The sequence below is a fragment of the Tenrec ecaudatus genome, chromosome 17 (genome assembly GCF_050624435.1).
Source record: "Tenrec ecaudatus isolate mTenEca1 chromosome 17, mTenEca1.hap1, whole genome shotgun sequence".
Lineage (NCBI taxonomy): Eukaryota > Metazoa > Chordata > Mammalia > Afrosoricida > Tenrecidae > Tenrec > Tenrec ecaudatus.
Genome location: NC_134546.1, coordinates 15,310,766 through 15,326,527, shown reverse-complemented (window position 1 = coordinate 15,326,527; position 15,762 = coordinate 15,310,766). Strand labels below are relative to the sequence as shown.

At 37.6% G+C, this 15,762-nt stretch overlaps 1 protein-coding gene across 5 annotated transcripts in view; it reads right to left on the bottom strand.

The window, feature by feature from the left end:
- Positions 1-15,762, bottom strand: part of APLF (aprataxin and PNKP like factor) — an 82,443-nt gene that overhangs the window by 42,367 nt on the left and 24,314 nt on the right. For all 5 annotated transcript variants that reach the window (XR_012780649.1, XR_012780650.1, XM_075535714.1 and 2 more), the window contains 3 exons: positions 7,693-7,865; positions 4,232-4,376; positions 3,598-3,730 (listed from right to left, as the gene is read on the bottom strand). Coding sequence is in view for 3 of the 5 variants with exons in the window: in XM_075535714.1 (XP_075391829.1) it covers positions 3,598-3,730; positions 4,232-4,376; positions 7,693-7,865 (451 nt within the window). In the remaining 2 variants the exon portion in view is untranslated. The remainder of the gene's footprint in view (positions 1-3,597; positions 3,731-4,231; positions 4,377-7,692; positions 7,866-15,762) is intronic.

Genomic DNA, 15,762 nt, shown 5'->3' with positions numbered 1-15,762 from the left:
AATATTTCTCCCCGTGTCCAATTGTTGCATTCCAATCACCAATAATTATCAAGGTACCTTAATTGCATGTTTGATCTATTTAAACTGAAGACGTTTGTAAAATTCTTCAAGTTCCTCATCACTAGCTTTAGGCCAGGTGCATTTTAGTGCTCAAAGTGAAAAGTTTGCTTTGAAACACTTTGCACACTTGCTAACATTCTACAGCATATTTTTCCCAAGAGCACGCTGTTTCCATGGACAGTGATTGTGGATACAAATAAAATGAAATCCTTGACAATTTACATCTTTTCTCTGTTTATCATGATGTTGTTTATGGTTCACTTGTTTTTATGTTGAGGTCTAACCATATGAAAGCTGGTCTTTGATCTTCATCAGTAAGTGCTTCAAGTCTTCTTCACTTTGAATTCAAGTATGAAACTGTATTAATAAATCTTTTTGTCTTAAAAGGAATTAAGAATCCTAAGGTCTCTCCAAAAACTTGTGTTTATAAGACTGACAAAGACTTGAGCTGAGGCTGAAAATAGGACTTAGGGGAGATTTACGAGGTGTTACCATCTTCCCTTCCATATTAAGAAATGGTGCTCCCAGACCTTTGGCTTAAGTGCTTGGGTTTATGATGCCATTGCTAACCTAGAATGGCAGAATTTTGCTACTTGCTGAAACAGTGTGATGTGTATATGACCCATTTGGATGTGAGTCAATGGTCTGCTGCATGGCCTGCCATCCCTGTGAGCCATCATCAACCTGCCAATGTTGAGTTCATCAGAAGAAGACTGATATTGAACTTGGAACTTGCTTGCCTTTACCAATGTGTGAGTCATTTCCACAATATAAACCTCTCTAATTATTCATGTGTAAGTTTCACTGGTTTTGCTTCTTTGGAGAACCCAGCCAATGACAGGGTAATACTACTATATACTTCTTTTTATATCTGAAACCTTTCACAATAAAAATTTTAAAGTCAGTGTTAAAAATTAATAAGTTTATCTATTTTATTCCTTGTTCAATTTTTTTCAGTTATATAGAAAACCTTTAAAAATATAGTTTGTTACTACAGTTCTATTTATTCCTACTGCTGTCTAACACTGAATGTCCAGGCCTATAATTAAAATTCTCAATAAAGGAATACTATTGTGGCAGTTACATAATCTCCTGTCAACTTGAGCGAAGGGGTAGAACCTAGCCTATCAAGCAGGTCATAGGCCAATGAGGCCTCTGTGCGGGCATGGTCTTCTCCTGTCTTCCTCCTTGGAGGCGGGACACACTTTCTCTGCTTCACATTCCTGATGACAAGCCACATGGAGCCATGCTTATCTCAGCCAGAGCCCATGGCAGCGATGAGATGCTTCCACAACCACTGGATCCACAAGATTTTACACCTACTGGCCTGTGATCTGCCTGCATTCAGCATCAGAATGTATGTGTTGCATGAGTCTGAAGAGGAATTTATAGACTGGTATTGGACATGTGGGCTAATATCGGACTTATGGACTTGATCTGGACTGGGCCGGGATGTTTTCATAATATACAATTACTCTTTGATATAAAGCCCTCTCTTATACACATATGAGTGTCTCTGGATTTGTTTCTCTAGTCAACCCAGACTAACACAACTATGTAACTAACAAAATTTTTAAAGTAGTTATAAATGTATTTGCATAATATCTATCAGTTCCTTCCTAACAGTGCCCTCTTAGAAAACTACAACCTGGTGGTACGTAGCTCACATTAAGCCAAGTAGTCGCCATTATCTGCAAATTGAGAATCGAGACAGTGTATCAACTCAATTAGTTGAGCCGGTATCCAAAATGAGGCAAGCCAAAGCCACCTGTAAAGTCATCGGTGAGAAACTAGCAACCGTTTCAGGAGAGAAATGAAGTCATATCCAGAAAAGGGCACAAGGAGGTCCTACCTGACAGCTCCATTTCCTATAAGTTCTGATCATACTTTGTACACACAAAGTGGATTGGAGAGTAACTCTCATGAAGCTCACAAACCCCCAAGTGAATCCAAACACACCGCCTTTGGGTCAGTTTTAACTCATAGTGACCCTATATACTTTATAAGCCTGTAAACCATTACAGGAGCAGATAGCCTCATCTTTCTCCCAAAGAGTAGCTCATGGGTTTGAACCACCAATCTTGTGGTTAGCAGTCCAGTGCTTAGTCCCTTTGAAGCTCAGTAATTCTGCTTTCATTAAACTAGCTTAAGTTCGCTTCTATTATACCTGCTCCTCACTTATCAACTATCTTGTTATCTGACATTTGCATTTACAACAGTAAAATATCTACTACTCAACTGCTTTTTACACGTATGGCTGTTAAACACTGAGTCACAATGTCAGATGTCACACTGGCTGTAATGCTTAAGATTATGCGTCAACTTGGCTGGGACAGGATTCTCAGTGGCTTGGCAGTTATGTAATAATGTAATTTGACAGTTATGTCCTGATGTAATTTGGCAGTTATGTAATGATGTAGTCACCTTTCATTTTGTGCTCTTATGTGGTCATCCTCCCATTTTCACTTAATGCCAATTTTCCCATGACAGCTTGGTCTTTGGAACTTAATCATATCAGTAAATGAGGAATAAATAAGTAAAATGTTGCCTAAAAACGATGGAGTAACTAACATTTTAAAATCATGAAACAATGGGATTCCTCATAGGTGACATAAATCATTGTAAGCTATGGTAGGGCAGAGACCAAATCTTTGAATGCCCTAGCACATGACATTATGTGCCTAGTACCTTTTATTTAATTATTTTTTAACTTTTATTGTGCTGGTGGCCTTTCAACTTAAAAAGAACACCAACACATTTTGTTGGAAAATAGGTATTAATACCATGGGTCTGTCACTGCAGATTTTAGTAATTTAAATTAAGTCTACTTGGAACTTCAAAATATGACCTTATTTGGAAATAGAGACTTTTCAAAAGTAATTAGTGAAAATGCAGTCGTATTGGATTAGAATGGGCCATGGGCCCACTGCTGCTGTCCTTGCACGGCGAAGGGACACACAGAGATGCCCCCAGGAAAGAAGCCCATGTGGGATGGGGGAGAGACTGGAATGAAACAGTGACAGGCCCAGGAATTCCAAGGCCTGCCAAGAACCACCACTACCAGACGCGACAAGAAAAGATCCTTTCCTTCAGTGTGCACAGGGAACAAGGCCCAAGAGACTTCTGCCCCCAGAGTGTGGGAAAATGAATCTCTGTTGTTTTCAACCACCAACTTCGTGGTAATTTATTATCCACTTACTCCCATCGAGACAAATCCAACCCACAATGCCCCTATGCAGGGTTTGTGAGGCTGTAAATCTTTATGGAAGCAGACAACCTCATCTTTTTTGAAGTGAATGGTAGGTTTGAACAACTGACTTCACAATTAGCAATCTAACACATAATCCACTATGCCACCAGGGCTCCTTGATATCATAAAATAGTTTGTGTTTAAAAATATTAATTTCATGAACACATCTAAGATCATCTCAGATTAAATTTTGCACTTACCCAATGACGATCTCCATTTGTTCGGAAAACTTGCAAGTTCTGTCTAATGTCTGCTTGAAATTCATAGCACCAGCAAAACAGACTTACCTGCGCTGATGACTGGTGCTGAAAGACTTTGATCACTTAGACTGTCTGCTAACATCCAAGCTGGAAGGATTCTTTTCCTCTGGGTAACAGTTGGCAGCTGCTGATTAAAGTCTCCACATTTCTCTACAACAGACTAAAAAGGCACCTACATATAAATTACTAAAAATAGTCAATTATCCTTAACAGATTTTAAAACTCATTTTCTTTGTACAAAATTACCATGAAAAAAAGTCCAACTGCAACGATGGACTGGATTAAACTTAGTAAAGAAAGAAGTATATCAATTCTATTAACTGAAGTATAAACAACTATGACAGAGTCTTTCTTAAGAAGGGACCTCTGATGGCACAGGTTGAGTGTTGAATTGCAAACCCCAAGGTTAGCAGTTCAAACTCACCAGCCACTCTGTGGAAGGAAGATGGAACTGTCAGCTCCTGTAAAGCCTGGATGTCATGGAAACTCAGGAGAGCAGGTCTCCTCTACCCTAGAGGGTCACTGGCAGTGAGTGTTACAAAAGAACATGCAAGTCAATGGGAGCTATTTGCATGATACTATGTCTGCCTCTGGTGTGTCTCCTCCCCTCAGAGTAACTTCAGAAACATGCTATCAGTGGATGAGATCTTAAACTTCTCACCACACGATTTGTAGTCATAGTTGGGTTAGTGGCTATTTCGGTGCTCTCTTCCAGCCGTGCAGTACGAGTTGTCTTATGCAAATCCAGTGAAGGGGGTTTTGATGTTTCATCCAGTATCTTTTCTTCATCAAGCATCTGACTGTTTCTGTAAAATAGAGATTCTTTCACTCATCATTTAAATGGAGTTTTAAATGTTTCTGCTGCCTGACCGTGCCATTATACAGTCTCCCAGTGACTGGCGAGCTGTGCTCCTTTGCCCCACGTTGGCCAAGTGAAAGACTAGATCAGGATTTTCTGGGACTAGAATATGTTCAACTTCTGCTCACGGTATCCCCATAAAAAGCATTAACCTTTTCAAATCATATACTTACAAACCCTAGCTGTGATGAGATAGGTGGTTACCATCTCTCGCCCAAGATTTAGGAGCGATTTACGTACTCAATATTTGTTCAGCTACTTCACAAAAGTGAAGATCACCACCCGGTATCTTATGAAAACAAAAACACATAAACTGCATGAGTATAAACTAAAAACTCATTGGGCTACTGGAGAACAGAAAATCCTGAGTGTGGGAAGGAGCTGCTACTGTGATCTAGACCTGCCCCGCCCCTTGTGACTTTGCCTAATCTTATGGTCATACTGGAAGCTAGTGTTCTAGTAGGGGAGCATCAAGATCACATGGGGCGCAACCTAGCATCAGTAACAGAATTAATTACTGTGAAGTACAGCGGGTGGAAACAGTTGCTGGATTGTTAGTTCTCATATATTCCTCATGTTGATGATGTAAAAACTGTATCTTTGGGGAAATCTGAACATGTAATGAAAATGAATGAACTACTGCCAGGGGATGGAACTACCGCATGCTGGTTCTCTTAAGCAAAAGAGCCACACTACTGAAGGATGCACATTGCATGATCCCATTGACAGGGCATTTTGAAGTGGTCCCATGATATATACAGAATCAGATCAGTGTTTTCCACAGACTAGGAGAGGAGTTAGGGGACTGACTACAGAGACATCAAGGAATTTTGGGGGGAAATGAAAATGTTTTTTATCATTGTAATGGCAGTCTCATGAATATACATAAAGGGAAATTTAAAAGTTCATGGGGAAAACCCATTATCTTTAATCCACAAACATTTTGAAGCCCCCTCCTATGTTTCAAAGTGAATTGAATTGGACGTCTATTTTACTGTAGGTAAATTTTTTCAATAAAGGTAAATTTTTTGAAAATTAATTTTAATTTGAAAACTTAAGATTTTAAAAATATTTCCAGCTGAAAATAATCTAAGTTTGTCTTAATATTTCTTATACAAAGAAATAACAAACAAATCGGTCTTAGAAGAAGTATAGCCAGAGTGCTCCTTAGACAAAAGGGCATGTTATCAGGAGAGCTCACTTCCTGGCAAAGGACACCATGCTTGGAAAAGTAGAAGGGCAGGGGGAAATGAAGCCCTTCAAAGGTGGATGGGCACAAGGGCTGCAGCAATGGGCTCACACATAAAATCACTGTGAGGAAGGTGCAGGACTGAGCAGTATTTCATTCTGTTGAACAGAGGGTTGCTATCAGGCAAAAATGACTTGATAGCACCTAACAACAACAACATACAAAGACAGACTTGAATTTCAATAGCAGATTTCTGTGAAAAGAAGGTAAATTGTATGCATTAAATTACTATGTGCTATCAAAATGTCTAATTTGAATAAATAATGTTAGGCACTGGGGACATAGACTTGAAATGTGTGACTCCTCTGTCTATGAGATCTCACTCTCATCACACTATCTAGGCCTACACCTCTCTATATATTGTAAATATCCTTCCAAATTAAATTTTTTTCTCAAAAGAAAAAAATGAGTAAAAAATTTGAGAAATATTCTAGAGTATTACAATGGCTTTTCACAATTTATAGCATTAGAAATTAAGCAATAATTTCAATGCCATTTCCAGTCTATTTTATATTTTGAATTGAAACTAATACACACATACTCTCTATGTAACAGCATAAAATCCAATTCGAAAACAAAATTATACTTAATCATCCCAAAGAGGTCAAAGTACATATTATTCTATTATACTTTAAATATCTAATGTTGTCAGTGAGATACAGACGTTTGAAAAGTTGTTTTCTTCAAGTACTTTTATAACAACCCAACTATCACAGGCGGTATAATAGTATCGCCAGAACTTGCTAAATAAAAAAATTAAAACTTGGAATTGTATCCAAATATAGTAGTATAGTACAGAATAACTGAATCCTTTGTTGTTGAACTAGGGAAATTTTATTTATATACAGTTGACATAATCATGAAATTCACCCTACACCCAATTCAGTGGTTTTTACTATATCCACACAGTCATCGTTACTTTCTCATTTTAGAGCATCTTCATAACCTAAGAAAAATAATTTTTGAATGGCAAATCAATCTCCATTCTCTTCTTCTTTAATCCCTAGAAACCACTCATCTGATTTTTATTTCAATGTATTTACACGTTTAGACATTTTATATAACTAGAATTATATAACACGTGATCAGAGTCCAGCTTCTTTCATTTAGTATGTATTGGAACTTTATTCCTTTATTTTGCTTACTAATCCATGCATTGGCTACAGCTCATTTTGTTTTTCTACCCCTCAGCTGACGGACATTTGTGCTGTTTCCACTTTGGGGTCATTATGAAGCAGGGCTTTGAAAGGTTTGTTCCAGCTTCACTCTTTGCTGAGAATGTATATTTCCATCCCAGATACATTGAATCAGAATCTACAATTCAACAAAATCCTCAGATGATTCTTATAGATTTCCTCAGGAGTCTTACACAACTATCACAGGAATTATAATAGTGTTACCAGAATTGGTTAAATGAAAAATTTTAACTTAAAAAATGCATCTAAAGAAAGAATTAACAGACTTGAATCATCATTACCAATAGGTTTGTTCTAATAGCTCATTTACTCAGTTTCCTTAGTCTACATTTTCTGTCATTTTTATAGGAAAGAGGAGTTTGGAAACTTAGAGCGATGGCAGCTCAAATCCACCAGCCAGCCCTCCCTGGAAAGAAAACTGGAGCTGTCCACGCACACAGCTTGACCGTCTCAGAAGCCCTATAGTCTGCCAATGCAGTTCTAGTCTTCCAAAACTGGGTCTCTGGGATAGTCAGCTTGATGGCAATGGGGCTTGTTTTGTGTGTGTGTGCTTGATACTATTAAGTGGGAAAGGCATTGTCAAAACACAATGGTAAAACATACCACATGAGGAAGAAATCACTATAGACGCATAAGTTTCTAAAGTCAAATGTTTTCTAGAAACAAATGTGCCAATAAACACACATAAAGAATCATATAGTGGCTATATCTCTAATACAGTTTCATCCTACATTGTCTTGTACCAAAGCATGTATAAAAGACAGAGGAATCTTATTCCAAATGCTGTCACTTACTCTCATTTCATCATCTAATCTTACCTTAAAGTACATTCTAATTCTGTTTCCGAGTGTACAGAAAAAACACGAAAAATGTATTTGTCAACTAACAAAGAAAAACTATCTCCAGGATTCAGCCAACGCCATGTATTCATCTTCAGTGGTAATAGTTGGGTCATCCCAGAAGACTGATAAAAACATGGATTTGTGTGTATCTATCAAATTAAAAAGAGAGAAAGGAAAATAAAGCAGTAATGCATAATCAGGACAAAAATACAACCAAATAAAATTAATCCAAAATGTTTGTATCAAAACAATTTACCATATATACTTGTGTATAAGCCAAGTTTTTCAGCACATTTTTATGCAGTTTTGTGGCAAAATTAGGTGCCTCGGCTGAGAGGTCGACTTATATTCACGTATATGCAGTATACATATTTAGGCTTACAGGTTATCCTAGCTTTCTTATTTTTCTAAGAATCAAAGGAAAACCAAACATTAATTAAATGGTTAAACCGCCCTTTCTTTCATGTTATTTAAAAGAGACAATTGAACACAGGAAAGAGAAACATAAAAAATGATACTCAGAATGAGTGATCTCAGGGGGCAACTAGGTCAAATGCTACAATACAGCTACAAAGAAAATACACTTCATCCTACCTGGATGAGTAGCAACCTAAAAGCTCCTAAATAGCTCAAATGAAACTACTGATCTCTCACTCTAGGGAGGAGAGAAGAGTTAAAGAAACTGAAGATGCATGGAAACTACAGTCTCTGCCCACCCAGAGACTAGAAGAACTGCTGACACTACCAATGGCTCTGTGAGGGGTCACATGAGAACCCTAGATAGACAGAGTCCAGAATCTGGGATTAAGGTCCCAGGCAGAGCAAGAGGGAAATGCTGAACAAATTCAAAATCACAAAAAGGCAAATTCACTTGTCAAATAGAGTAGTGGAATCCCTGGGACGATGACCCTGAGTCACTCTTCAGGTCTGAGATTTGCTTCTTAATACAGGGTAGGATAAGTCTGTCCTTAGTAATGTCTAATTTGAGCTAAAGGAAAAGATATATCATTGGGAAGGTCAGTATATTCATGAGACAATTTGAATAGTCAATATTCAAAGGGAAATAGTTAAATAAATCTGTAGAATCTGAGAGAAAAAAATGAAAGAATTCTACATGGAAAAATGCAAAACAGCAAATACAAGAGAAGAGCTAATCGCAGATGCAGATGGGGGACATGCATTATTTACACAGACTTCAACAGACAACAGTTAACTTGATTTTGCAAAAGCAAAATAGATGCCTTCAGATTATAAAATATCTTCAATTTGTCAACAGTAAATACCTAAGTAGAATTCTACCAATGACTAAATTGTCATTCGGGAGAAATGATAGTGAAAAAACACATTCAGAAAACAAAAGAGAGCATTTCATCAAAGATGCTCACAAGAGAATTTTCTAAATGATCTATCTCAGAAATAAGAAAATTAACTGAGAAGATACGCTTAAGAAGGGACTCAAAACAGTGAGTCAAGAAAATGGCAAGTAGGTGGTAAATACACAGAAATGCTGACACTATGAGGCTCTATTAATAATGATGAATTTGTGGGGAAGGAAGATCAAACTAAAAATCAGAACAAAATAATATATAAAAGGGTTGATCAAGGTCAAATAGCTTTGTCCTTATATTTTTCAGGAGGAACCTAAAAGACAATTTTACATGTGCATGTTAAAAACTTAAAGGTAACCTTTAAAATAACCCAAACCAAAAAAGCCAAACGCACTGCCATCGAATCAATTCTGACTCACAGTGAAACTATGAGCAGAAAGCCTCATCTTTCTTCCATAGAGTGGCTGGTGGTTTCAAACTGCTGACCCCGTGGTTAGCAGTGAACTTATAACCCACCATGCCACCAGGGCTCCTTCTTTAGCATAAATGGAAGAGAGAAAGCATTTGAAAGAAATGATGGACAAAAATCAAAAGTGTAAAATGACTAGAAACAATTTCAAATATATCAGAAATACAGACTATACAAATATGAATGAACTAAATGTGTAAGGGAATAAAAACAAACTGTTAGATTGATTTTTTTAAATTTAGATTTAACAAACAAAAATAAGTAGATATATAGATATATGAAAACAACTGACCAGCCTAATCTATAAATAAATTAAGAATATGCATATTCTTCTCAAATTAACAGTAAGCATTTGTGAAAACTAACCATAGGGCAAATATTAATCAATGTCAATGTATCAGTATCATAAAATCATAATGCTAATTTATTTTGTATTTGGTACTTGATTGTGGTACAATATTCTTAACAGACACTTGCCAATAACAACAACCCAGCTTTACTGGAATATAATCCATAAACCCTAAAATTAGCCCATTAAATTATACAACTCAATGATCTTTAGTAAAGTCACAGACATGTACAACTCACTGCAGTCCATTTTGAGAAATGTTCATCACCTCAAAAGGAAACCTCTTTTTTCTTTTTTAATTTACTTTTAGCTTTTGGAGTTCAGGTTTTAATTATATTTTTAAAAATAATTATATTTATTGGCATATACTTCACATATTAATTATATTAAGATTTGTGTAACCATGACCACAATCAATTTCAGAACACTTTATCCTCATACTCATGTCGTTAGCTCCCCATTTCCCCATCCTCCCCTGCAATGTCCCTACGCAACCATCAATCTAATTACTGTCTGGATAGATTTACCTATCCTGGATTTCATACAGAGAAAGTCTTACAAAACATAGACATGAGGCAAACAAACACACGAAAACACCCAACAACAAAACAAAGAAAAACCTTAATCAAAAAGAGTTTAGAAAATATTAAAAGCATTTAAATGGGTCCAAAGGGAGTTCCAATGATATGGCATTACATTTGAACCTAAGTCTATCTGCTGTGACCGAGCGTACAATGTTCTCTGTCTGATGGACAAGGCTGTGCACATCTCTGCAGGGTGAGCAGAAGGGATTCACCTGTGGTGCTCACTCCATGAGGGAACTCTGCAAATGGACTGGGGGCTTCCACTGTTTTCCATAGCCTCCTGCAAACCAGGTGTTCCCAATGCAAACTCAGAGACCCTTCCTTCCTTCAGATTGAGAAAAATTCAGTAACAACAAAAATATTTCTTCATTTATATTTAGAAATCTAGTACACACTTTAAAAGTGAAAGTCAAATAAAAGTATAATTTTAAATACAAAAAAACTAGAAAATAATTAAAGTACACCAATTTTTAAAAAGCAAAGATCTGGAGTTAAAAAAAACAAAAGGCATGTGTACAAATATGCTTGATACAATTGATGTATGAATGAGCTGTACAAGCCCCCAATAAAATGATTTTTTTTAAATTTTTAAAGAAACAAACTTGTGTAATACTGAAGGATTCCACAGGCAAAACATTGAACAATGAACAAGCATCGAAGGAAGATGCAGAGTCATTGTATCAAAATATTCTTTAACTCAAAGTACTGAGGAGCAGATGTCACCTTGAAAACTAAAGCGTGCCTGACCGAAGCCAAGGGAACTGTTAATCACCTTATGTACACGTGAAAGCTGTCCAGCAATAATAATAAACAAACATGAAAATAACTGATGCCTCTGAACTATAGTGTTAGTGAAGAATATTGAATACACCATGGACTGCCAGAAGAACTTGGAAAAGTTATCACCAGAATGCTCCTAAGAAGCAAAGATGGCAAGACTTCATCACACATACTTTTCACATTACCAAGGTCTCGTCTCTGGAGAAGGACCCCATGCATGGCAGAGCAGAGGGTCGATGAGAAAGAGAAAGGACTCCAGGGAGATGAGTTGACCCAGAGGGCTGCAACAGTGGGCTGTAAAACAGCACTGACTGCGATGGTACAGGCGCAGGCGCAGGCAAGGTATTGTTCCCTTGGACACAGATAGGGTACTGAGTTCCACCCAACTGCATGGGCCCTAACAACGTCAATTAAATCCAGCAAGAGCCCTGATGGCGCTGTCAGGGCTGGTAACAAGCAGCATGTTAAACCCACCAGCCACTCCACAGGACAAGATTGACCGCCCCAGAAACCGCGTACAGCAGTGGCTCTCAACCTTCTTAATGCCGCGACCTTTACATACAGCTCCTCATATTGGGGTGACTCCCCAACCATAAAATTATTTTCGTTGCTACTCCATAACTAATTTTGCTACTGTTATGAATCAGGCAACCCCTGTGAAAGGGTCATTCAACACCATCCCCTGCCCCCCCAAAGGGGTCACGACCCACAGGTTGAGTGAGAACTGCTGCCATATAGGGTCACGATGAGTCAGCACTGTCTCCATGGCAGTATTTCTTGGTTAGCATTGAACGTGACTGTAACTGTTTTTCGTGGAAAATATGTAACCTGAATGCATACTGAGATGGTTAAGGTTTATTGGGCCAACCTGGTCAATAAACACATGTGGGATTAATTGAAAGGCAGAGATATAAATGGCTTGGTTAGCCTCACCTTTCTAGTTCTCAGGTTTCTTGCTTTCTGATGGTTGGACCGGGGTGCCGCTGCCTTAGCCAGTTTCCTGATTCAGCTGAAAAGGCTCGCTTCCTGCAAGACATCCCTGTGGAGAAGCTGCATGGACCTACCCCGATGCAGCCCTGGGTGCTGGAGCAGCCGTGTGGAGACCCTGCCAGTGCTGAGATGCTTACACGTTCACTGACTCAGCTTTCCTCCTGCAGTCGGCATCAGTGTGTGTGTTTTGTGAGATGGAGGACTTTGTAGGTCAGTATCGGACATATGAGCTAATGTTGGATTTACGGGCTTGGATAGCACTGGGTTGGGATGTTTTCTTAATGTACACTTACCCTTTATATAAAACTCTCTCTTATACACGAGTTTCTGTGGATTTCTTTCCCTAGTTTACCCAGACTAACACAGATACTTCATTTTTTTTTAAAAAGACTGAAAATTATATCTAGTAAAGAAATAAAAATAAAATATAAAAGAAAGACTAAGATGGGCTAATAAAGAATAGAGCAGACTTAATGAAAAGGAAATAAATACAAACTAGGAAATATTAGAAAAGAACAATAAAGTCAACAGGCATATTTTTAAGTTATAAAGTAGACAAAATTCTAGCAGTATGGATCAGTTGAGACACACACAACAAATTTCTTAGAATGGAAAAAAATGACTTTTACACATAAAACAACACTCTTAAATCAGGAGAGAATAGTGTAAGCATACTAATATATTTTAAATATAAACAGAACCCAAATCCAGCCGTTGCTGACTTGACTCTGACTCACAGCGACTATGTGCTCTGCCCCAGTTTCCATGACTGTGCCCTTTTGAAAGCAGACTCCCGTCCTTTCGAGGCACCTCTGGGTGCATTTGAACAGGTAGCTTTCCAGTTCGCAGCCAAGTACTTACCTGTGTATGCCACCCAGGAACCTTAGAACTGGGCAGCATGGCCAACTTTCCTAAAGAGTAAACACCAAACTGAGGCACAACAATAAGGGATGGGGATTTTGTGTGGGGGCGTTTGGCTAGTTTCAATAGTTTTTAATTATAAGAAATAAGAGAACTTGATTCAATCTGCAAGTTTAAAAAAACCAATAATTAAAAATCTTCCCAATTCCTTCCCATGCCATTCTTAAGGACACAAACATTTTTCTGAATATTCAAACTCTTCCATAGACAGGAAAAAGGAGGGAAAGCTCCCAGATTCCTCCAGTCCCATTAGTTGAATTTTGGTTCTAAAAGCAGGCAAGAGCAGACAGAAGACTGGCTAACCCCAACCCACAACAAACAAATGGATAAGCTTCCTACTTCAGACAACATCTGCAGTGGTGCATGCCTTCTACATCTCCCCCACGTGATGATAAGTGTGAGTGTGAGCAGCTAAACTATAGCCTTACAAGTGGGACAAAGGGGAGACATGCTAGTCCTGAAGAAGTGGAGCTAAAACACAAATCAACTTTCAATAGCCTTTTTTGGAGTATCATTAAATATTAAAGTACAATTGATATATACCCCGAAAAAGGCTCTTCCTTGTTTTCAATCTTTTTATTTTGAAAGTATTTCTTTATAAAAAGTAGTGAATTAAGGAAAGGTTATTATAGTATTTTAGAGATTGTTTACAAGTATACATGTAATTTCATGAAAGAAAAAAACCGTAACTCAAGAATTGCTGAACTAAAGAATAAAATTCACTCAAAGATGTATACTGTAATGTACCAATAACCCCAAAAAGATCTTTTACAATGTGTATACAGTTTAAAATCTATTACTTGAATCATCCAAGAACTAAAAGGAGTAATATTTTATTAAAATGAAATAAAAGCACTGACAGCTATGAGGATACAGCCAACCACTGGTGATTGAGTCATTTGCAAAGAACATCAAGTTTGCGTTTATGATGCACTTTCTCCCGCTGATACAAACTGCAGATTCAATTAAATGACATAAAAACCTAACATCATCTCCTCGTGAGCTGCTGAAAGCTACAGTCTTTTTCCAAGACAGAATAGTAAGGAAAGGCAGACATTCCTAAGAACAATTTGGTAACTGCCATAACTTCTCTCAACTCCCATTGTCACCACTACCTTTTTCAAGATGGTTGGCTTGTACCCCCGAAGAAGAAAAGCAGAAATACAGATCAGAAACTTCAGCCTACATAATGGAATCAACTCTATGCTGGGATCTGCTGTGAGCTACCAAGTAGCTGTGAGGTTTGAGTGGAGTGCAGCCCCCTTATTAAGGTCACAGTCCAGATGCAAATGAGGGGAAGTTTCCTAGGGATGTGGCCTACTTCCTATACCTCAGTAGACACAGTTGGAAGTCTTACTTGCTTTTTGCTGGATCTGGATCCTGCACCTCGGTTCTTTGGGACTTGAGCCTATGGCTTCCCATGCTGCTGTTGACCTTGGCAGCCGCCAGTGGCCTGCCATCAGACCTGTCAACCATGGATTCTGTTGCCTCCAGTCACAAGCCTAACCTGCTGACCTTTGATTCATTCACCTCTGCCACCTGTGGTGTCCCTGCTGATGCTGGTTTCATGAGCTCCTAAAGAAGCGTCCCTCTTTAAGAGATGATCCAAAAACTTGAAACTCAATTACACTTACCCACATGAACCACAGAACTAGAGACAAGAAGAACCATATGGCACCCAGCTACCACCAAAATCTACTTTGACTGGGATAATACAAGGTGCATGATAGAGTGGGAGAAAATGGTAGAACAAAATTCAAATGAATCAAAAAAGACCAGATTCATTGGTCTGTTAAAAGACTGGTATACCATTTCTAAAGTCTCACACAGGGAATGGACCCACCGCACAATGCATAAGTCTAACTAAAAACAATTTTCCATTAATAAAGTAAACTTTAGTGTAGTTCTACTTATTTTAGATTATTAGTACTCTTTTGAATAGCCACCGAAGTTGAAAAAATCTGAATACTCGAAATGCCTTTATTCAATTTGAAAAGCATCCTCATCTTTAAAGTATAAATGTCCTTGATTAACCATGAAAAAAAGAATGTAAATAAGGTTTTAAAATATTCATGCATTAGTATAAATTATGGGTTCTTAATTGTGTATTTTTGATACATAAAAATTTAATGCTATGTAAATTTTATCATTAGGATGGTTTCTTTTCAGCACTGAGTCAATAAGGGGGTAAAGAAAAAAATTCAGTGGTCCACAATTCAATTGATTAACATGCTTAGATATAAATGTGTTGAGTTCTTAAAGTACATTACTTCATTATTTACTATTCTATTCTAACCCTAAAGCATTTTCAGATGTCATTTATAGCAAGAGTAAAGCTGCAAAGAAACAAAAAAGATTACAATAGTGTCTTTATAAGTGGAGTAGTAAGCATTATAGATTTACTGATTTTGATCTACAACATCTGCATATACAGATGTCAGTAGGACTGGAAATCTAATAACACAAATCTAGAAAAGTCTATAAACCTCTACATTGAATAACAAAACTAGAAAAGTCAGGGTTAAGTTTTCCCATTGCAGATTCAAAATTGCTATTTTGAATGGAATACTGCACATCCCTAAAAAGAGTGATAAACCAATGAAGCACCTCGCCCCGTGGAAGGAG